The 24,173-nt window shown below is 38.6% G+C and overlaps 1 protein-coding gene across 1 annotated transcript in view; it reads right to left on the bottom strand.

Moving 5' to 3' along the window:
• Nucleotides 1–20,814, bottom strand: part of UBR1 (ubiquitin protein ligase E3 component n-recognin 1) — a 73,195-nt gene extending 52,381 nt beyond the window's left edge. Inside the window, exons 1-4 of the mRNA XM_082000743.1 lie at nt 20,710–20,814; nt 8,608–8,864; nt 6,497–6,575; nt 4,600–4,710 (exon numbers count right to left, since the gene is read on the bottom strand). Of these exons, the coding sequence (XP_081856869.1) occupies nt 4,600–4,710; nt 6,497–6,575; nt 8,608–8,864; nt 20,710–20,799 (537 nt within the window). The 5' untranslated portion in view covers nt 20,800–20,814. The remainder of the gene's footprint in view (nt 1–4,599; nt 4,711–6,496; nt 6,576–8,607; nt 8,865–20,709) is intronic.
• Nucleotides 20,815–24,173: the final 3,359 nt, after the last annotated feature.

The following is a 24,173-nucleotide window of genomic DNA, read 5'->3' as shown; positions in this document are numbered from 1 at the left end:
CAGATTGCTTTTTGAAAAAATATTGAAGTAAAATTACGTTAAAAAAAAGTGTAAAAAAAGCTAAAACTATAGTGGAAGAGAAGTAAAAATGCGTTAATATGACAAATTGCTTCCAAAGCTCTGAACAACAGTTTTCTGACCTGATAAGCATTAGAAGAATAATTTGGAGTCAAACATACAATCTAAAATGTCTGCCAATGAAATAATGGTCTATAAATATCACTGTGTGTACATACTTAATTTTGGATAAGCTCGTGATAGATCTTGGTAATTAAGAACATAAATGTCTGTGTCTGGGGTAATTATTTTTTTCCCCAGACGGACAAAGCTACTATCATCTTAAAGTTTGAAGCAGAATGAATAAAAACTATAGTACTAAGAATAATCTAATTGAACTGAACTGTAAATATACTTCCCACCCCCCACCCCCCCCCGCCCTGTATTTCTTAAGAGTTTGGCTTTTTAAGCATTAACATATGTTAAGCAAAAATGACAGAGCTGGAAGAAAACGCAAAGCTGTGCATAGAGATACTCCAAACAAGAACCTTGTAGTAAGCATGCTGCTCTTTAGTCTATAGAAGAAAGCAAAGGAAACCACATCAAAGGATTCATAAACTGTAATAAGTGGGGGTTGCATTCATACAAATAGTGAAGAGTTAAATGATGCAATGCCACCTCCAATGCTAGCCACATTAACAGAAGTCACAGTAAAATTAAATTAAGATACATCTAATGTAAATTGAAAGGGGAAAAATAAAAATTCTCCAGAACTACGTCCAAAAATGTGTAATTACTTAAGCTTCAGGTAAAGCTGCAAAAAACAAAATTGTGGAAGAAGGAACGAAGTATGTTCAGGCATCAAAGTTTAAAAATAACTAACAATCAATTTTTGTTATATTTTTGTTTACTTTTTTTTTTTAAACAAACATGTCTGGGAAGTATTTTTACCTTATCTCATACAGGAATTCTTAAAATTATGTGGTTTTAAGGACAGAATCAAGCAAAAAGCACAGGACAAAATTTTTAAGGACAAAATCAAGCAATTCTGGCACAGACGTTAATTTTGCATCAATAGGGAATGGATAACTCCTGGAGTGCCTGGAATGGGGCTTCTAAAATGAAGGATTGCTTTTCTTAGCCCCACATTACATACATACCAACAAGTTTTTGAAATATCTCCTCATTGTAAAACTTCCTTTTTTTTTTAAACTAAGGCTTAATTAGGATTTTTGTAACGATACTGTTATTTTACTATTACTCACCTCATTATCTCAGAGATGCTAAAAACTCTGGTGCTTATATTTAATGTTGCAGATTGAATCCTGTCCTCTACTAAGGGCTCATTTTTAAAAGGAGGTCATTCTGTAGATCAAACTCTAAACTTAATCTACCTTTTAAAAATAGCATCCAGTTCCTAAGCACATTTTTACCACGTTCTGCATAGCAGACAAACACACTGCAAACATACCCCTCTTCTTATTTGCTCCTATCTGATCAGAGTAAGTTTATAAACACCCTAGCATGATATATCCTCTGCACTTAGAGTAAAGGAATTACTGGTCAGGATCATCCAGAGAAGAGTGCTTTTTGTTTGACAAGTATGTGATAAACTTCTGTACTTACCAGAAAACATGCAGTAAAAGAAATATGCAAGATGTCTGTTGCAAATGCACTTTGCAACTCATCTCTTCTAGTAAGTTGAGAAACTTATGCTGTTTTATCTAAGCTGATAAAATTCCGACATTAATGTACTTGATTCTTAAAAGAGAGAACAAACTATGAGGTAATCCAAACGTCCATAGTCTGTAAAAAAAAAACCCTGACAGATAAGCCTTTTATTAAAAAAGATGGTCATGCAATGCAACCTATCAAGTGGTTACATATAGTATATATTAATATACTGATGCATTTCATTACTGTAGTGGTTGTACTTCTGCCATTTTACTAGAGAGTCTCCATATACTGACCGTATAGTAACTACATATATTGACAACAAAGAACTATTGTAATAAGTAACTTTCTAATTCTTCAAGTTCAAATAATTATGTTTTCTATCATTCACGACTTTTGGGTAGCATTCATTGTAGGAGTACGTTCCACTTTATTTGGCAGCAGTTGTAACATAGCTTTGGACTTGCACAACTCAATGACAGAAGTGATGATCAAACAAATTCACTGCAAACTAACTAAAGACCTTATTAGAGATTGGAGAAGAAATATTACTCAAAGAAGCATGGGAGGTTCCCTGTTTCCTTGTAATCACAAGTATGATTATAGTTCTCAAAGTCTAAAACCAAGAGATACCGTGTTAGCTGCTGTCAATATTGATATGACCTATCCTTTAACCTTATCTCCATTGGATACAAATGGCCTGAAGAATATTCTGAGCACTTTATATTCATTCAAACAGAAATAAAATGCTGCAGACTCTGAATGCATGCAGCTTCCTCACAAGCTCTGTTTGAATACAGACTTGAAAAAAAGTCCCCAAAACATGGACAGTGTGGTTTTAACAAGAGTGAAACAGCTTTTTGGTAAACTTTTCATAAAGATTTTGGTGTTTTTCCTAACATTTGGTTTTGGATTACTTTATTGTTATGAAAAAGCTGTTGTAAAGGAAAGGGAGGTAAAAAGAATATGCTGTCACAAGACGCAAATACCAGATCTGTGAGATCAAAATCTATACCTTGCAGAGAAACTGATTCCCCAGCAGGAAGTAAACGTTACATAAATCATTTTAGGGACTTTGGTCAGAGTTGTGGGAACCAAAAAATACTATAATTCTCAAAAGTAAAGTGCTGAAACAACTGTTAGAAGACATCATACAGAGACCTACATTTTAAAGCTGGGAGGTACAATCTATTTTGTTTAGAATGTCTTTGTTAAAGTTTTAATGTGCCCCATAGGTCCACGTTCATCCAGGTATCTGTGTGATTTTTTTGTGAGCCATCACAGCTGAAATCCGTAATGAATGCTAGCTACTGTCTGTAAGACAAACTGGACAAACTGGTCACCCGAAGCAAAAGTAATATCGCTTATCTAGGAGCAATGGAAATGCTTTGACTAGAAACACTTAATTTTCAAGTCGAAGAAAATTTAATTCTCAACTGAGACCTGAACATTTTGTCTTAAGACCATTGCTAAATTCTTTGTGATATGATAAGGACCTCTCAGCAATCAGCTAGAAATCTGATACTGAGCATCGCACAACATAAATTGTCCATAGTATCGAAAGGTAGCTTTGAAGTCTGTAGACACATGAGTTCTCTACCCTCCCGTATGTCCTTATCAACAGTACCAGGAATCTACCATTGGGGAAGAACAAAAAAAAAAAAAACAACCCAAACCAAAAAACGCACACAACAAAAAAACCACAAACACAAACCTATTTTCCTTCAGAACACAAGGACGAAAATTACTTTCCGAAGAGAAACTATGCTAGTTTCTTATTCTGGAAGCACCTCTAGAACATGCTGGAAGAAGTATTAAACACATGTGTAGTAACCATGACAGCAGTAAAATTAACCATTCCATAGCTATTTTTGGGTATTCTAATATTGAGGAAACAATTTGGCTCTTTTGGTTACAGGTTTTCGTAAGCAATATGTATAATCAGAGCCATCTGATATATATCAGCCACACATATATCGGATGGCTCAGTACTCAGGGATCAGTACTGCACAACAGAATAGACTTTACTGAAGTAGAAGCAGGTGAATGCTACAGTTACAAGCTCCAACTGGCAATCAGATGACCCCTTCTTGGGGTTTCAACTATTTTTATCTCTGAAATCCATTAAGATTCATGTGTTTTTTAAGGATAAACAAGTGAAGGAAAACCTTGTTTCATTTTTCTGTAAGACCAGTGCTTTTTATTCCTATTCCATTTGATTTTTTGCCAGATCATAAAGAACAGTACTTTTGCAACAAAACCAGGAGGAATTAGAGGTCTATTTTGCAATGACGAATGCTAAGGTTTTTTTCTCCTGTTTATGTCAGAATGTAGAACTTGGAAAAAACAATGTTACCTGAGGCAACTGATTTGCCTACAATCTCTCTGAGAACTACTTACTTATAAGATGGCATATTTCTCATTAATATGCTGCTTTATAAGGTATAAGAAGCATGAGACAACAAGAAGTTAGTTTTAAAGCATAGGGACTCATTTTAGTCATAGTGACAGACCACACACCAGAAGTAACTAACAAAAAAAAAGTTCAGTAATGCAGTAATGTGGAAAAGAGAAAATATTATTAAAATCAAGTACTATATCTAAACATTTACTAATCACTAGGAAACCAATTATTTGTAAATAAGAACTGGGTAATACACATAGCAAAGAGCAAAAGACTGCAATTTTAATGCACAAGAAAGGTAGATGGAACTGTTCTATTGTTTTTGCCTTTTGTTTGGAGACAAAGGATGTCCAATATATGTTTGACCCCAACACATACCTTGACCAAGGAAATCCTGATTCAACTCAATTGGACCTGCTACATGAATTATACAATATACATATTTTCATATACAGGAATAAGCATTTTTTTTAAAAAGGAGATATTTACAATATTTATTCTTTCACTTTAAGCAATATTCTTACTTCTTTTGCAGAACCTGATGCTCCAGGCTCATGTTTAGTACACAGCGGTCCAGCCTTCCATGCCTCTGTATCCCCACAGTCACAAAATCCACCTCCAGTGGAGCTATGCATCTGTAAAATACAGGTATTTCAGTCATGAAATACGCACATAAAAAGCAAGAGAAAAATAGAAGTGTGCATTAAGTCAAACACAAGTACAAATACCTACTTACAAAAGACAAGAGTCACTATATAACCATTGGACTTACAAAAAAAAAAAGAAAAAATGTTGTAAGATAAAAAGACTTATCAGAGGAGTGTCAGGAAAAAATGTAAACTTTTTGAGCAGAAAATAAAGGAGAAAATACAGTTGCCACTGCAAAATAAGTATGCAAGTCAAACAAATTTAACTAGGAAGAAGGTGAAAAAGCCTGTGATTGATGAATAAGCGCTTCATAAATGGCAAAAAAATAATTTCTGGTTTTATTAGCAAAATTATAGCTAAAGTGCTTAATGCCTTCTTTACAAATTACTTGGTAAAGTTTGAAAATAATCTACATAAGAATATGTGTATATTAAACAGACGTTTAGTAGTACCTCCACTTCTAACCAAAGAAAATAAGACATAATCAGCATCTAAAAGCATTCTTGCAACTTTAATTTTGCATTACACCTTCAGAAAAGTAAAAATTCTGACCCTTCATTTTGGCAAAAAGTTCAGACAAAACTCAGGCAAAAATAATTATCCTTAGCTTACTCTAAATCCCCAATCCTAAAATAATTATAAAAAACACTAAGTGACCCAATAAAAAGACATTCAAAAATTTGTTATTTACTTGAAACATTTTAAAATAACCTGATCTAATTAGGCATGCTTCGAGCAGGAGGTTGGACTAGGTGACCTCCTTAGTTCCCTTCCAACCTAAATTATTCTATGAATCTATAAAGAGCATAATGTGTATCCTTTAGATTGCATCTTTAAAATGGAAATGCAGCAAATGTACTCCCATCTGACTACCTATTTCATGGCTGACGTTTTGCCTGAAGAAGTTACTAAAAAACAAGGAAAGGACAACAGCTTCTCAGTTCAGCTGTTGTCTGTTTCCCCTGGTTTTCATCTTACCTCTCTGTAAACTGTGTGTGTGCATGCATGTGTATATGGAAGTTATATTTGCATTATTATGATCTTTGAATCAATACTTAGAACACATTCTCAGACCAGTATACAAAGACTTATACAGAGGGGTAGAATACTGTATTTTAGCCTCAGTTAATTTAGATTGCTAGGACCTTCTTCCAAACTGTCTCTCACTGAAGCATACCAACTTAAAGGGGATTTATGACCAATTGATAATACAAGGCAAACCTCTTAAGTGGATGTCATGTTAATGAATAGAAGGAATAATTGAAAAAAAAAAAATCTACCCCATTTTTTGGTCATGAAAGATAATTAAACTGAATACATCATGTTTCTGTATATATTCTTGCCTCTTGCAGCAGAGTTAGACCAGCTTTAAAAATGACACTCAATATATTGATTTCCATTTCTGCTTCCAAGGCTGTTGAAATTACAGAGTCCTCAGTGAAGAGGGCAAGAAAAAAGGTGGCCTGGGAAGGAAACAGTAGATGACACTTTAGGTAGCGAGTTAGCCAAGAATTATTTAAAATATCCTTCTTTAATCAAAGCATAGGAATCAAAGATAACGTTGACATAACTGGCTCAAAGAGAATCAAAAGGGTATCAGAATGAGATGATCCAGTTCCAGAACAATCTCCTCAATTAAAAAAAAAAATGCTTAACATTTGTTTTAACTTTAAATAAAAATTACAAATTGTTTATATATATGTTTATTATATGCTCAATTAAAACTCTTCTCTAAAGCTACAAGTACAATTTCTTAATATAAGATTTTTCTACCTTGTACCGATGGTTCTTGTGAATGCTGTTCTGGAAGCAGTCCATACAGAGTACACAAGTTGGATCAACTGCACAGTCTCTGCAACAAAAATAGTAACTGGAAAACTTTCTAAAACAAACACATGGAATTTTCATGCACAAAAGAAAATGCTGCTCTGAAAAACTGAGATTGACAACAGAGTCAAATTGTAGAAACACTGGCTACTCCACATCACAGAAAGATGATGAAAGCTGGTCTTTTTAGGCTTGAACCATGTACTTGAACCTGTTATATCAGTTTCTATCCAAAATATGCTTGATCTCCACTTTCAAAACTTGTTGCTAACATATTTCTGGTTTTGCAAAGAATAAGCAGCTATTAAAAAACACAATGACTCTGAAGTAACCTTTATTGTTTCCAACTGTAGCCAGTTTGTTAATGAAACTTTTCCTAGGTTATGTCTCTAACTTTTTAAGTAGTTAAAAGTCAAAACCTAAAGAGAATTCCTTTACAAAATGAGCCAAAGAATATTTACTTTCAAATTTACTTTCAACAGTTTCAGTCATGCACTCAAATACCTGAAAATCCAGAATTACTCATAGGCAATCTAATTCCTTCTTTCCCCCCGCCATGCTCCACATACAGATATTTTTTTTTTTATATTGCTGTCTTTTCTTTTTCCCTAAAACATGGTCACTTTTTTTTGTTTAAATGCTGTTTCATTCTATGCAAAATGTGGATGACAGGGGTTTAATAACATATCAAGTTTTTTTGTTTACATCATTCTTCAACATCTAGTTCAAACCTCCTTTACAATGCAACTAAAATAGTAGGGTAATTCTGATTACAGAATTAATTCCCTTTCAAACCCTTAGATTATAATCACCATTGCAATAATTCAATCCTTCACTAACATTCAGATTTTAATATTTCAGACTATCTATTATTTTTAGCATTTTAGAAGCCAAGGCAAACAACTATTTTGCTTCAGTTGCAGTAGTAAATATAGTATTTTGTATAAATACTACCATGTTTTTGCAAGACAGGAACTCAGAAAAATAAGAAAGAGACCACCTCTGAGAAATACAGCTTTATTATTTTGCCTGCTATCATACAAGAATTCTGCAGAGGTAGGAACAGAATAACTCTGGTTACAGCAGCACTAAACTGCCTCGACCATCCTTTTCCTTCGTACAATCCAATGCTGCATTCATTATACACTTTCTAGCAAACACATAAAGACTTCTTCAAAGACCATTCTCCTTTCATACACAATACTAACTTAGTCCTAGAAAAAGCTAAAGAGTATATGATTGATTAAAACCATATGGTGTAATTCATAAAAATAAAGTTTACAGAGAGCTTTCATTTTGACATTTTCTGAATTCTAAGGGCTGGGTTTTTTAGCCATAATAATATTCTTCATCCTTAATAATATTCTTTTGGTATTTCTAATGAAATTTTCTAGGCTTTTAAAATAAACTGAAAACTACAACAAACTATGATAACAGCATCATTTTAATACTAATGAATTGCCAGCACAGTTGCAATCTTTACATGCACCAGAAAGACCTCTGGCTTTTTAATATGAATATTTTATTATTAATATTAATATATTGGAAATAGTAGGATTTAATAAAATAAATTCTATCAAATAAATGGGCTGCATCTTTAACATACTCCAGGGTGAGAAAGAAGATGAAAAAATGACCATTGGCCACACAGTTATTGCTGAAGCAAAGGACTGATGATGCTCAGAAGCACTAGATTCTGTTTCAGACTTTGAAAAAGTGAGTTCTGTACAGTGCAGAGATTTTTTAGACCTGTTCTCCCTCAATTCAGGTGCAGACCCCATACTCATACCTTATCATCCAATCTTTTTAACCAATGGCTTTCAGTATCTTTAGTATGCTTTCCATTTCCTTCCCCATTTCTCTGCCAGAGCCTGCTTTTCATATACAATTTTTCTCACTTTAAATGGTTTGAAACGTGAAGCAAATGCCACTGTCAGTTAAGCAAAGACTACCATGACACAAGCAATGACTAGTTAGCAGGGCAACTTATTTTATAACGCCACTTTGCTGCATTATCTCACATGGGAACATTCATGATAACATACCTTCATTCTTACCTGCAAGAGTATGTTGTCTCCCCTCCTTTGAACACCCTCCCACAGAGCTGGGAGGTTCCACTCTGTTGTAGTTTCTCCAGGAATATATCTGGGTCTTCCCCAAACAAATAACATTCCAGGGGGTATAATATTGCTGCCTGGACCATTTCTTCTTGTTTCTCCAGCAAGGGGTCCATTTCAGCTGAGTAAATATTTGGCACATGTTTTGCCAAGCACTGTAAAAACGTAGCTTGGAAGTTGAATGTTTCATCACACCACTGCAAGAGCAAACCCACAGATAAACATAAATGAATAAATAAATTTAAAGAAAATTGGATTAAGGACTTGTACTGTGAATCCAGAATTCTTTTGCACATCAGAAGTCAGTTCTGTCAGCAACAAAACCCAAGAAACCATGGTTTCCCAATAATTTCTCCACTATTTTCCTTTCAGTACCCACCACAGTAACCTCTGTTCCCTTGACGCCTTCTACTAAAACACTCCAAGGCAAGAGTTGGCAAGTGCTCTGCTACTGTAGAGCAACCCACGCACTAATTAATTTTCAGCTACATGCTTGCCAACAGGCTAGCCAATACACAAATCTTGATGTCTGTTCAACTGCCGACAAATGGAAAGAACAGCAGCTGAGGGTCTCCCTGTCTTAGCTGGGAAATAAGTTGGGGATTCATTCCTTAGCCTGCTGATAGTCACAAAATGTGCAGCAACTTAATGGTCTTTGAAATTGTTACCCTTTAATAAAATCTTGTTGAAACTGATCATCATCAGTTACTGAGGGAGAAAGAAGGCCAACTGATTATATAAGTTTAATGTCCTTGTGGAACCAGACTAAAATGCAATTTCATGTTTATAAGACAATAAAAGTACGTATGATTTGGCTTAAGGTTCTTAATTGTCTTAATTTAAGTCCCCAATTTCACTTGCAACAGTTCTCTCCAATTGCTCCTTTTCTGTCCTTCAAGTCTGAATATTCTTTCTTTCACATTTTTCCCATTATTTAGAAATACTTTTTTGTGTTCCCCATTGTCTTTAGGAGCCTTGATGGGTAAACTTGTTACCTGATTTGCAATCTCCTTTCCTACACAACCTTGATTGATGCACAAAAATTTATTTTTGCAAGGAAAAAAAAAATATATGTAACTTCACAATCAGCTCTAAAGGGAATTTCCTCTCTGCTTGCTGGCCTAGAATCAGCAAAGCCACCACCAAAGAGTTCAGATTGAGAGGAGGCTCAAAGTAGCAGACTATTCAACTTTTAAAAGAGGATGAAAATGCATATCATCTTATGTGAAAGGCAAAAAAAAAAATCCCCATTTCTGACTTAAAATAAAACCTACATCCATTGAGTCAATGAATTGCCCCCAAAATTGATGGAGATAAAGTATTAAATAATAGACCTATAAGGCTACAGCTCCCTAATTTACTACCTAGATTATAACAGTTCTCTGAAAAAATAAATGAATCTAGAACACATGCAGTTCGAAGTGCGGCAACCCAGCACTCTGAAAGCCAGATTTGCAAACATCATGTAGAAATTGCATATTTATTTTCTGAAAAAATTGTATGTTTACCTAATATAGACAACACAAAAAAAACTGTCTACATACAAAATCTAAATAGAAGAAGTAGAAATGAGATACCACATGGAAAATCCTAGATTAACAATAATATCCGTTACCCAAACTAATCTGTTAAAGGAGATTTGTTCAACATTGTAGTCACTCTAAACACTTGCTTTATAGCTTTAATAAGACCCACTACACTTCTCATATGTTTAGTTTTAGCCTGAGGCTTCTACTGATATTTTGGTCATCACCCTACCTTACATTAGCCTTAGTTAGTCCATTACTTCATTTATCACAGTGATCCATGAACTCAAAGTTATGGAAGAAAAAGCATGGCAGACATTGATGAAAAAGAGAAGCCATGGATAATGCGGTCAAACAGGAGAGCAAATTTGTCCTCAAGTCATGCTAGAATACCCTCATTTTATAAGTGCAGGTTGACCAGTCTAATCAGATTTCTTGAATCACAAAGCATTCAACCCATCCTAAAACACCTGAAAATGAAGATTCATCCATGAAGCAAAGGGAACCATTTATTTAAAATCTAATTCTAACACAAATTCTAGATCAAGAACAGATTTGTTATTTGAGCAGTAAGCACCACTGTGATCACCATATCGATCATAAAAACTTTAGCATACACATGCATGGAATATATATGCATTCTGTACAAATACATGCACTCAGATATATAGGTATTTATTTGCACATTCACAGTGCTAAAGAATAAAAGGAAAAGGAAACAAATTAGCTGATTGTCTTTTTATTTTAATTTGTTCAAATTTTTCAACTACCTAGTAACAATTGTTTTTTAATAAAAATTACACTTACTTGGGGCATAAAGATACCACATTGTAAAAAACAACTGAAATTAAAGCAAAATTTATCAAATACTTAAAAAAAAAAATATCATTTAGGGGTTCTCAAAGACAGCAAATTGTAAAATGTAACTTAAAACTGAATTCCTTGATCACATGTCTATTTTTATATGTCTGATTTAAGATGAATGGAAGTCAATTATTCCCATCATAATTAAATTCCATAATTCAATGTTCCTTCTTAAACATGTTTCCTCCTGTAACTTGCGTTTTTTGTTTTAACTTACCTATACTGCACTATGGCTTTAGCAAGTTCCCCTCCCAATTTAGACACCGTATTTGTTCAAATGGGTGGGTATGGGGTGTGACCCCTTGGCATGCTCTCTTTCCAAAGCACAAGAGAATCCCAGTCTGTAGCTCTTCTATCTTAATAAGCCGTGTTCCCAAGGGATGGTGTAAGTTTAGCTCCTGTGTTGTTGGAACAGAGTACATCACATCTTTAAGAAACACAGGGCTAAGCTTTCCTGAAAATCTGCCAGAAGTGTAGAATGGGTTCTCACACAGTCTAACTCTCAAGCATTTCAAGCATTCCTATGCAAAGCTTTTAATTCTATTTAAACATTGTCCAGAGAAGCAAGGACAGGAAGTAGGGAATGAGAGAGAAGAAGGGAAGTGAAAACTCTCTCAAGCAGGCTGGCTGCCTTCTGATAGACACACTAAATTATATCCTCAACCTATATATCACCCAGGAAACATCCATTATATTCACAAGAGAAACAAGAATATTCTTTTTCTTATTTCTAGAAGCTGCACCAGGCTAAGCTTCAGACCCATCTCATACCCTCTGTGTCTCCTAGGAGAAAAAATTTATTCCTTGCATCGAAATCTGTTTAGTATACTATACTCAACTGTATAAAATTACACACAAAACTATCAAAAATACAGAAGCTGCCAAATAAAGCACACCCCCAAGACTGACTGTCAATGCTAGCTTGGTCCCCTCATGCACACATACTGAAATTCAGGTTTGAATACTTTGATTAACACTTTGAGTAGTCCCACCTTACCTCTGCTCACTCAGTCCTTTACCTGAGCACATCATACCTGTCAAGTGCTCAGTTGCTACAGATACAAAAATCATATGAATGAATAAATTGTTAGGTTTTCTTTAGTGACTGTATATTGACTGGTGAAGAGGAAATAAAATACTGTATCATCATCAATTAAGTTCTAACCATCCTACACACGGAATGAGCTGTGAGTCTAAGAAAAGCCTAGGAGCTGTGCAAGACAATTGCAAGCAGAGATGGGGCTCGCACTGCAGCTTTCTGCCCAGCACTGGCACAGGCTGCCCTGAGAGGCTGTGGAGTCCCCATCCCTAGACATACTCAAAAGTCAACAGGACATGGCCCTGGGCAACCTGTTATAGATGACCCTACTTGAGCAGGGAGTTTGGACAGGATGACCTCCAGACATCCCTTCCAGCCTCAGCCATTCCGTGATTCTAATGCCTTCACCAGGAGAAATCTTATTTCTTTCTCAATTTATATTAATCTTCCAATTTCTGCTAGAAGTAAACCCTAAAGAAAGTCATTTTCCAAATTTGATTCCACTCAAGAATAAATTTGAAGTAGTGTACTGAAAGAGGCAGAGGTCATGAGATAACGCAATTAAGATAAAAACATCATCACCTAACTAAAATACTATCATCTGTTGGCTCTCCACAGCCCCCCGGCACTCACACCCTACTCACGGAGCCCAAAGCCTGTAACTAACAGAGGAAAGCCCAGAGGATGCAGGCCTGAATACACTCCACTCTAACACCGTTCCACTGGAAAATATTTTTGGCCTGCAAACTGAAAATAATTGACTTTAGAAGAAAAATCACCTCCACATACATTTGGAGTAAATTAAAGCTTCACTTCAAATTTAAATTCTGAAATTTCTCAGCTTTTAAATATCCGTATTAGCAACCTTAATAAAGTTCTTTTGATGTTTTTTGGGGGAGGGGGTCATTTTCTCATTTTTTTAAAAAGTTAGCTGAAGAAACAGCCACGTCATCGTATGGACCATACAGACATACACATAGCCCAGAAATAAAACTGCCACAAACAGTGACCAGAATGAGCAAAGGCAGTAATCATGGGAGCAGCACACCACCACCTTTCCTACGGAGGGAGCAACAGACACACAATGTCATTGGGCATTCCCAGGTATTGAAAACAGCAGGCAAAGGTGACACTCAGCAGGCAAAGGTGACACTCAGCAGCCTGACACTAGTGAAGAGCGTGCAAAGACATGCATTGTCTCCTATGTCTTCTTTCATACTTTGTAACTCCAACCTTCTCCAGCCCCATCGTTTCCTCCTTTAATCATGCAGTCCTGTCACATCCTCCTTTTTTAAGATGACAATAATTCTCAAACTGAGTGAAAAAGGAAGACCAGGAGGAGTTGCAAAGCTGTGTTTCTCAAGCGTAAGAAGTTTTGTCAAAAGAGCAGAGACGGCAACAATTTTGTCCAGGACATTTTATTTGTTCTGTGTAACAAAAGCAGTAATCTAGCTCTTCAGAAGAATATGACTACCAAAGCGGTACCTCACAATACCACTTGAGAAAGAATCATTAGGAGATAATCTCTCATCTTGCATGAAAACATGTTCTACTCTGTGGGATCAACCTATTAATATTTCTTCCCATGTGTAAATATACACAGATCTTCCCAAAAGTCAATTCCAACCAAACACGCAGGTTTCTCCTACATCTAAAAGGGCAGTTTGTAGGCTTTTTCCAACCCTTTAAATAAGCATCATGTCAGAAAAGGTCAGAGGATGAAGAATTATATTTGCTTACAAATACTGCTATAAAAAGAGCAAAATATCTGTCACTGATATATGCAATATATCCATAACCAATTTTGTCATTCACAAACACCCATTTGTGAATACTGCAAATAGTAATAGGAATGAGAGCTAAGTGAGTATACAAGGAAAAAGAGAAATTTAACAAACTCTATCAATTCACTTTTCACCTATAGATCAAGAAAATTAGATTTCTCACCACTATGATAGAATTTATCATTGCAACAGGTTTATTATATACATTAATTCAGTAGCCATTCCTTCCATGACAGTTTTGAGTTACATTCTAAGCACAGTTCTGTTTGAATTATAAAGTCTTTTCAAACTAACAGTTTGCATTAGGCAGTACTATAGAAAGCAGCTCTACTTAACTGCACTGATTTACACACTGATCTTTTAGGGCAAAAGTGACTTCATAAATTTCAAGACTATATTTTTAGATATATACATTAATATAATCAGTGAAAAGAAGGACTATAAATATTTATAAACATTAAATAACAAATTATGAAAGAATAGACACTGCCAGTGGCACTAACTAAAACCTGTACCTGGTCCAATATTCCAGTTTAAAGGAGTAGTAAAAAAGCTTAGTTTGTGCAAGACATAAATCTGTCAAGTATGAGAAGGCAACAGCTGCCTGTCAAAACAGCTGGTGGAAGCAGGATTTTAAAAGTAAATATATAAAATGCTGGGGACATACTGATTTCAAGCAGGTACCATTCAACATAAATACCAAATGCAAAAGGCTGCTTTACTTTAGTGCACAGAAGAGCTGTTACTAGTTAAACAGAGACTAGCAGGACAACAGATCGCAGAAAACATTTATTCTGATATTGTCTGTCCAACTGAGCAACCATAAAGGATATTTAAAAGGAACAGTTGTTCTTTGATAAGTATGCAGAATACTTAAAATTTCTTTAGAAAGCAAACTTCAAAAGATTCTTGAACTAACATTTTCATATAAGGTTCTGCTTTTAAATTTTTAGTTCAATTTTTCCTTCTGTTTATTTTGGTTTAAAATCATCAGCTTTCTAATGCACTGAAAGTAAGATCCAACTGCAGTATGGAACACCTAGGCATTATTTTTAGTAAAAAAAACAGGGAGACAAGGCAATCTATTTCAACCTCAAAGATATAAATTTCCCAAAGAAGAGTCTTCAAAAATAAGCACTAGAAATTAATTAGCATATTTGTCTTTCCCTGCTTTTAAATCAAACTGAATTTTTTAGGAGTATAAATTCTGTTATGTCAGGAAGGGCACAGTTCAGGGAACTAAAATGGAAGCTTAGTCTGGTTTTTTGTCACATAAGTACTATGTAGCTGTTCATGATGTATTTCACATTCTCTGACAAAGTACAGCCAATGTTCTAGTAGAGAATCTAAACTTAAAAAATGACCATTTAGAGCTCAGTTATGAAATACCTGTTTTCTGACAAGTCAGACACATGGCTCCTTTATATAACATCGCTGGGAACCAGCCACGTACCAAACTTTGGTCTGTTCTGCATATCAGTAATTACACTGAAAGAAGCAAGTTCGGTTTCAAAAGTTATTCTCTATTGGCACAACATGGGTAACATTCAAGATTGTCTAACATTGTCCTAACAAAACACCAACTCTGACCTGAAGAAATAAAAGAACTGTTTGATCTCTACATTCATTTAAACTTTGGCCCCTAAGCCAAAGCAGGGTGCCAATTAATGTTAAAAGATGCTTTAATGATGCAGGTGTTTGCCCACTGGGAATGAGACTCATAACAGCAAGCACAGACTACTTAAAGCTTCGTCTACAGCATAGAGACAAAGAAACAACTACCTTGTTTCCAGTAGTCTTCAACAACTACCAGTTTAGCTGAACCAGAGCAAACCTGTGACAACCAGAGAAGCAAAAGTAACCATCGGTTACTGTTTCAGCTGCTGGACAGCTAAAACTAATGTCATCTTCAGGGTAAACAACACACAGACCCAGGTTATTCAACCGCTTTAGAATTGCGGGTCAGGGTCAGTTTTAAACCACAGTTATCTCCAAAAATCACAAGAGTGCAGCTTCAGTTTATAGGGGTAAGTGCTTGAATGCAAACAGGTGCCCAAGGAGACATTTGAAGTGAAATCACAGCTTGTAGTTCTCTCTCTGCCATGCTGCAGATATCTCTATTGTACTGCCTACCAACTGGACACTATATCCTAAAGATGCTACAAAATTAGCAGGATACTACTATGTAAGTTCAACAGGCAAAACAAAGTAGCCAAAAATTCTAGAGGTAATTCCCAAGTCCTTGAGGCATGCAATCTACACATCTTTCATGTTCCAAATTTTTTGGTCAAACCTGCATTAGGTAGATAGCAATGTACAATTTATACACCAACACTAGGGGAAACAGGAATTCAGTAATCACATATTAAAGCCAAACAATGTGCAAAATACACATTTTGGGGGCAAAAAGTTATTCTCCCTAGAAAAACAGCAAAATCATCATCTCTGCAGAGTTATTTGTGGTATTCTGTGAGGCTTTAAAAAACAAACTTTTTCATTAAGTTATGACTATTCATTTGACAGACCCTTTTTATTTTCTTTCTAGAGAAACAGAGGAAAGACTTTCATTCTTTCCTTGTTTGATCCTTAGCATCCATGCCACGGTCTACTACCCTCGAAGGAACAGAATATCTATCAAATTTCTTCGCACCAGACTGCATTTCAAAAACTGCAACTACAGTGGATATTTATAAAGTAGTAATTCATTAATTTAGTGTAGTTAAGTTTGGGGAAAACAAAAACAAACCAACCAAAAACCCCTAGGGTTTTGTATTAATTCCTGTGTACTCAAACTTGTCTTATAACCACCCAATTTTCCAATTATCATGAATTTTAAGATCCATTGTACGCATAGTCTACTTCTGCAGTAAATGAATGTGTAATAAAATTCAGGTGAGTCTATCTGTATTTAGCACTCTCTCAGCATCTCCTAAATGCTTTCCCTTACACACCAAAACCAACCTGTTTATCCCTAGCTTCTCTATTGCTCTGGGATCTAGAAGCCACTTAAACAGTTGCATGCTATCAGGAACATCCACTTGCAGTTATGTTCTCCTGGAACCAAATACCTCTTGCAGCACTGTAACAAAATTACAACAGCCATAATTTGTGCACTTTATGTGGACTTGAGCAAAGATGACAGATACCTTCACAATCGCAGTTCACTCCTGCACTAACAAAAGCCACAAAAATTACCAAGAAGTACAAGTAAACGTGAAAGCAGAGAACCACAGCATTGCTCAATGCACTAACAAAATGAAAGCACTTCTGTAGTGTGCTAAAATAGAATATATGCCAACAGGACCTTGGCAACACTCCGGTTCCTGTTGCAACTTCATGGACTCCACTTCTTGGACACTGATACAAGTGTACAGTAGGCATTGTTCTGTTAATGCACTGCACTGGTCTAAAAACAGTGTCTTTGACTATAGGCAATTCAGGGCTTATTTACACAAAAGGATATGCTGGCTTACCTAAAGATGAAATTTTAAACTAGTTTAGCTTAACATAAACTGATGTAAAATTACATGTCATCTGGTCTAAGCAGGTTAATTCAGATTAGGAGAGGTTAGATTTAAAACTGGAAGAAGTCACTGCAACTCCAAAACAAGACACCTGACTGAGATTTCATTAATCTCAAGAAATAACGTGCATATGAATATGAATATCTCCTCCATATTACTATTTGATTACAACACAGCTACAGAAGCAAGGTTCCTCATATGCTGTATAATAGCATTGAGTGACACAAAACAAAATCTGAAATACTTTAGAATGCACAAACACCTGTATGATGTTTTGCTTTGAGATTAAAATTCAAAATCAAGTTACTTTCCTGCCTTTAAAGGAAATATCCTAATAATAAAGCTTTTCTTTTCTTGTACACCACTACCCCACTTACATCTATACTTTTGTATAGGAGTATTGACTGATGACAAAAGATGGGACTTTTCTTCACAAATATTACTGAGAAAGTACACGTTAGAATTTGAAGATTTAGTATAAATTAAAATCTTTGAAATATTAAAATATCTAAACCCTGCTCATATATTCCAGATAGCAGCCACCAAGGCAGGCAGGAGTCAAACTGGAACTGGTTTAGAATACAGATGGACAAACAAGCAAAGGGGCTGGATCCAGCCTGCAAAGCAGGCTTTTACTAGGCCACCGGCAATGCCTGCTAGCCAACTACTAGACAAGCCAAGTCCAGCTCATCAGTCAGCCAAGCAAACTGTGGATGCTGTTGAGAAAGAAAAAGAAGGTAAACTTAAGTTTGGTAGACAGGGTTTACCACTAGGTCAGTGCCAGTGCAGCACAAATTCAGCCCTCTCTTTCAGGACAGCTCAGCTCAGGAAGCAATACAGCCACTATAGAGAAGTAGAGGGCAGAGACGGGACCTGACTTCAACTAACACAGTGAAACGCCAACTCAGATATTTACAACTACAGTCATCCAACCCGAAGAGTTGGCGTTAAGTGCACAGAAGAAACCACCAAGTTGGGCTGGTTTTGCTGAAGAGTTTACCTGAGTCATCACCATACATTCCAGAATCAGGCTGGCTCCTGCAGGATCATTCAGGTAATCCTGCATCACGCACCCGGTGCTCTGGGAAGGCTTACTAGTCATGCAGCCAGGTGTGGTGCTGCACTATAACCAACAGCACCCAAAGCCAGAGATGAAAAAGGAGACCAAGAGTCAGACTGGGCTGACACTGAGACAGACTTGACAAGTTCAGTAAGGCTGAAGCTCATGCCATTCAGCCAGTTGTTTCTGCTCCACACTCCCCCAACTTCCCGATTCTAGCACCACAGTGAAAGGACATTCACACCAGCTGGGCACAGTGAAAACACAAGTCAGTCAGGATATGTTAGTTCCACCTAATTAGTACCATCTTTAGTACAGCAGTAAATTGTGTGTACTGCTTCCAGATTACAGCTGCCTCTGGCGTCAGTGTAGCCAGGTTTGCAATGTAACTTCGTGAACACTGTCAGACCAAGCGTAAGCCCACATCCCTACCTCTCCTTCTCCCTTAATACCCTCACCCCATACTCCCTCGTCAAAATTCCTGCAGTTTGCTTGGATATATGGCCGATGACACAGCCTGGGTGGCCACCTACCTCTGTTAGGATAACAGTAATTCCGGCACAGAGACTTTCAGTTGAAACCACATAAAAATTAAAACAACTTAGTGGACCCACATTGACTTTCAGCAGCTCTTCAACATCTTTCTCCATGTTTTCCACAATACCACTATTATCAGTTTTATGCATTGCCTGGGCTAACTCAGCCTCCTATGTCCCTGAATAATGAAAGGTTGATTGCATTGCTTTGCTGCTGATTGCAGCTGTCACCCTCAGTACCTCTGGCTATACATGGCTCTCAAGCTTAAGAAGTTGCCTGACTCAGGTTGCATTTTTTGACACTATAATGGAATCAAATCACATTTTTACTAGTTTAAAATCAAATTGTTTCTCATATAGAAAAAGAATCCACACATAGGCATGTTATGGCCACAGAAATATACTTAATTTTAGAAATGCCTCTGTAGTCACAGACTGCATCCTTATGATTTGCAGATACCCTTACAATTCTGAGAGAAAAAGTACAATGAACAATGATTGTTGGCTTTGCACTGCCGTCTGAAAGAGAAGTTCCAGGAGTAAACATATCCCTATTTATATCTTCCTAATTTTGTTAATGGTGTAATCATTATGTAAAAAGTAGCTTGCCAGTGCCCAACTTCTAAACACCCACAGTCCAGAGTTTCAAAGCCATACTACATATTCAAGTTGCTACAGGAAAATGTAACATAAAATGTAAGGTTTCTGATACACATTCAGACACCTTTCTTAAATTGACAGCCTTTGGGTTTTAAACTCCTCTGGCAAAAGTGTTTGCAACATAGTAATCACTTCACAAGGTTGTGAAGGAAAGCACAGAAGGCCCTTACCTACTACCACTAGAGAGATTCAGCACCAAGTTCTGTTCAGTAAGGCAATATTAACTCCACAGGCGATTAAAGCAATTCACAGGGGAAAAAAAAAAAATAAACAAACTGTCTCTATCTACATCGTTTCTAAACTTCACTATTTGTTGCTTCATTCAGCCTCTACAGAACAATAATCTGTTACTCAGCCTCTTTTGTTCCACAGTAAGGTCACCTTTAATTAAGAAAGGTAAAGTCAGAAAAAAAGAGAAAAGATGCATGGATACGCTTCAACGTTTTAAGGACGCAAGATAATCTTTGAAGCTTTCTAAAGGTTGATCTCGTTTAATTACGTAGAAGTCAAAGACACAGGACAGCGGGTGGGAGATGCTGCGGGAAGCTGGCGACAAACCGCTTCCCCGTGGGCCGCCTGACAGAGGCTCGCCGGGCCCAGGGCTGAGCTGGGCTACCTCTCCGGGGCAGAGGCGGCCGCCGCCGGGACCGCGGCTGTGCCAGGCAGGGGCAGGGTGCGCGCCCCCGCCCCACCGGCGGCGCAGGGGAGCAACGGGCCGCCCGCTCGCCTCCCCGCCCGCCCCGTGCTGCGGCCCCGCGGCCGTTGCGCGGTCCCCCCTCGGCAGGTGCCGCCGCCGCCACCCGCCGGCAACAGCGGCCGCACAATGGCGCGTCCCGCCCCTCCGCGGCGCCGCACGGCAGCCCCGCCACGGAGTACGCAGCCCCCGCCCCTGGGGCGGGGGGTGCCGGCTCCCTCCGCGGCCGGCAGCAGGGCGGCCCGCGGCCAGAAACGCTGGACCGAGCGGCGGAGTTGCAGCGCGGGCAGGGCACAGGCTGGCCCCGAGTGGGATCAGAGGGGAACCGCGCCGCTACGCCGGGCTGCAGCCTCACCATGGCTCGCTCCTGGGGCTGCACGGGAATCCGACCGGCCGCTGCTCCCGCCGCTCTCTCTCCGAGCCCTCCGTCGGCTCCGTCCGCCATTTTGAGAGCGAGGGACGCGGCCGGCGACGCCGTCACCCAGCCGCTGCCCCGCGTCGCGCCCACAGCCCGGCCCCCGCGACGGCCTGGGCTGCACTGCGCAGGCGCCGCTCGCTCTGCGCGCATGCTTCGTGGCGCCGAGTCGCTACGGGCCGAGGAGGGGGAGGATGGCGGTGCGGCCGCCCGTGCGCGGTGACCTGGGGGCGGCGGGGCAGCGGAGGCTGATGTCTGAGGGCGGGCGACGTCCGGCAGTTGAAGGCCGGGAAGCGCGGCGAGGCGAAGCGAGCGCGGCCGCCTGGGCGCAGCCAGGCCCGCTCAGGAGCGCTGTGAGGGGCTGGGGAGGCCCGGATCCGTCCGGCAACGCCTCCTGCCTCCCACGGGAGGCCGAAGCAAAGAGCTTCCCCAGGATCCGTCAGGGCGGTCGGCGAGAGAAACTTGTAATGATCCTGCCTGCACAGTTACATGGATGAAGTTCTTCTGCGGGCACGTGAACTGCACAGTGTGGGTGTTCACGTAGGGCCCTGCATTAACAGCAAGATAATACTGGAGTAATTTTCATATACACTGATGTAAGTTCATACTACTTCAGCAGACGTGGCCTATGTCTCCCATTTGGGCTAAGCAAAGGCAAAATTTTTTGAACTTTGTACAAGCATAGGGGGCAGCAGCAGCTTTAGGCTCATTCCTGTCTCCAAGGTCAAAATTTTACCTCCACACCTCCTTGCTACAGCATATTGTAACTGTTATGGGTACTTTGCATTTTCTATTCTGGCAGAAGATTAGGGCATTTAGGAACTTGGCTGATACGTGACAGACCTGGCCTAAATGCTGCTGGAAGTTTTCCAGATTGTTGCAAAACAGTCCAGTTGCACAATTCCGTGTTTGTACCTTTCTAGGGCTGGGGAGATAGGCAAATTGCCAACATACTAACCACCTATCGAATGTCTAGCATCTCCGTTTCGAAGAAGACTGCCTCCTTCCGTTGTAGTCTTACTGCTTCAAGCCTCCAAGCAACTTTCCCCTGTTCCTCATTTACCAGTATGGATGGGATAAAGTTTCCAAGTGACCTTTTCAAGTATGTTCAATAGATTTTTCTCACTGTACCTGGATACAGGTACTCTCGAAATTCTCTTACGTCTTCAGAACATCTGACTGTAGGTCTTCTGTAGTAGCTCCCACTCACAATCACAGAATCATTAAGGATGGAAAAGACCTTTAAGATCATCGAGTCCAACCATCAACCCAACACCACCATGCCCACTAAACCATATCCCAAAGTGCCATGTCCACACTTTTTTTTAACATTTCCAATGATGGTGACTCCACCACCTCCCTGAGCAGCCTGTTCCAATGCTTGACCACTCTTGCAGTAAAGAAAATTTTCCCAATATCCAGTCTAAACCTCCCTTGCGCAACTTGAGGCCATTTCCTCTTGTCCTATTGCTAGTTACTTGGGAGAAGAGACCAACAACTCACATCGCCACAACCACCTTCCTGGTAGTTGTAGAGAGTGATAAGGTCTCCCCTCAGCCTCCTCTTCTCATTAAACCACCCCAGTTCCCTCAGCTGCTCCTCATAAGACTTCTTCTTCTGACCCCTCACCAGTTTCATTGCCCTTCTTTGGATACACTCGAGCACCTCAGCATCCTTCTTGTAGTGAGGGGTCCAAAACTGAACACAGTATTTCAGGTGCGGCCTCACCAGTGCTGAGTACAGGGCCACGATCACTTCCCTACTCCTGCTGGCCACACTATTTCTGATACAGGCCAGGATGCTGTTGGCCTTCTTGGCCACCTGGGCACACTGCCAGCTCATGTTCAGTTGGCTGTCAACCAGCACCCCCAGGTCCTTTTCTGCCAGGCAGCTCTCCAGCCACTCCTCCCCAAGCCTGTAGCATTGCATGGGGTTGTTGTGACCAAAGTGCAGGACCTGGCACTTGGCCTTATTAAACCTCATACAGTTGACCTCGGCAACTCATCTTCATTTCAAGAAGTCACTGCAGACTTATGTACCTTATTGAAATCTGTCATTTAAAATTACTGTGTAGAATTGTCACTGAGACAGGTTTAGGCACAAGACATTGAAAAGTGAATTTTGCCATTGAGCCACTTAATAGTCAATTCAAAGCTTCATCTAATTTTGTCTGTACATGTTGCAGCTCTGTGCTCAATCCTTTTCGAAAGCATGGCTGACCACTAACCAGCACTGTTGTTTGCACAACAGCCATGTTTAGACTTGGGTTACTGGAGTCCACCTCATATCTTAGCATCGACAGTAGCGATTGTAGAATCCAGCTTCTGATGTAGTCAAGCAAGAGAAGGAAGGCTGTGATTCCAAGACAGCAACAAACACACTCAAGCAGCAGGAGGGCTGCCTGCTGTGAGTAAAGCATCTCGCATGGCCATATCTTTTAGCTGAACTATCAGTATGGTTTCATTTTACTGTGGGACTTTTAGAAGAAGTTTGGCTAATGTAAACCAGATGCTTTAGCTGAACAAGAATATAGACTTATTAAACAAAATAATCAAAAAAGAAAGATTCGGAACCCACATATGCTGGGAGACAGCAAAATAAGTGGCAGCGAATCTCTGAAAAAACAAGTTGGCACCACTACCCAGGCAGAAATGGCACAAAACACAAAAAAGTATCTCCATGGATACTAAAGTAATAGATGAAATAAGAAGAACGAAACAGGAATTCAGATAAATTTTAATAGAGACAAAATGCTGAAGCTTGCCAGTCCTGCTAGAGCTAAAATAAAACAGTAGAGCTCCAGGAAGAAATTGAGCAAACCCTAGTTTTCAAGATTATTCTCCAAGATTACTGGGATTACTAATTGCTAACTGTTGGTTTAAAAGCAGTTATTTGGGGTGTTCTTTGGGGGGGAAGTAGGAAGCAGACAAGCAAAATGGAAGGCAGCTGAAAAAAACAAAGCAAACATACATTAAGTCCCACAAAAGAGCAGCTAAATTATCACGAACATCTGAAAAAGGGTGCAATATATTAATAAAGTGTAACTGAGCAGAAAAGTGTTTTTCTTGATCAATGCTAAAAAGTAAATCTTTGTCCTATGTCAAATTATGAGAAAGGATAATGAAAATTTAGCAATATTGAATTAGAAATTTCTATCTGAAAAGTTTTTTGAGAATACTACATTAGATATCAAAAGTGACAGCAGCTTTTTCAGCTAAACTCATGCTTAAGATGGTAAGAAAAAAACCTCAACAGGAAATATGGACAGCAGTTAGGAAAACAGAGTTGACAGCAAAGAATTACCGACTATGAAATGGCACAGTGTCTATAGTAAGATTTGAAATTGTCTATATGAAAAAAATTATGTTCAAAAGACCATAAAAAGAGTATGTCAGGAGCAAAAA

Source organism: Phaethon aethereus (assembly GCF_964289735.1).
Source record: "Phaethon aethereus genome assembly, chromosome: 5".
Lineage (NCBI taxonomy): Eukaryota > Metazoa > Chordata > Aves > Phaethontiformes > Phaethontidae > Phaethon > Phaethon aethereus.
The sequence above is the reverse complement of the archived record's forward strand: the minus strand, read 5'-3'. Positions and strand labels throughout refer to the sequence as shown.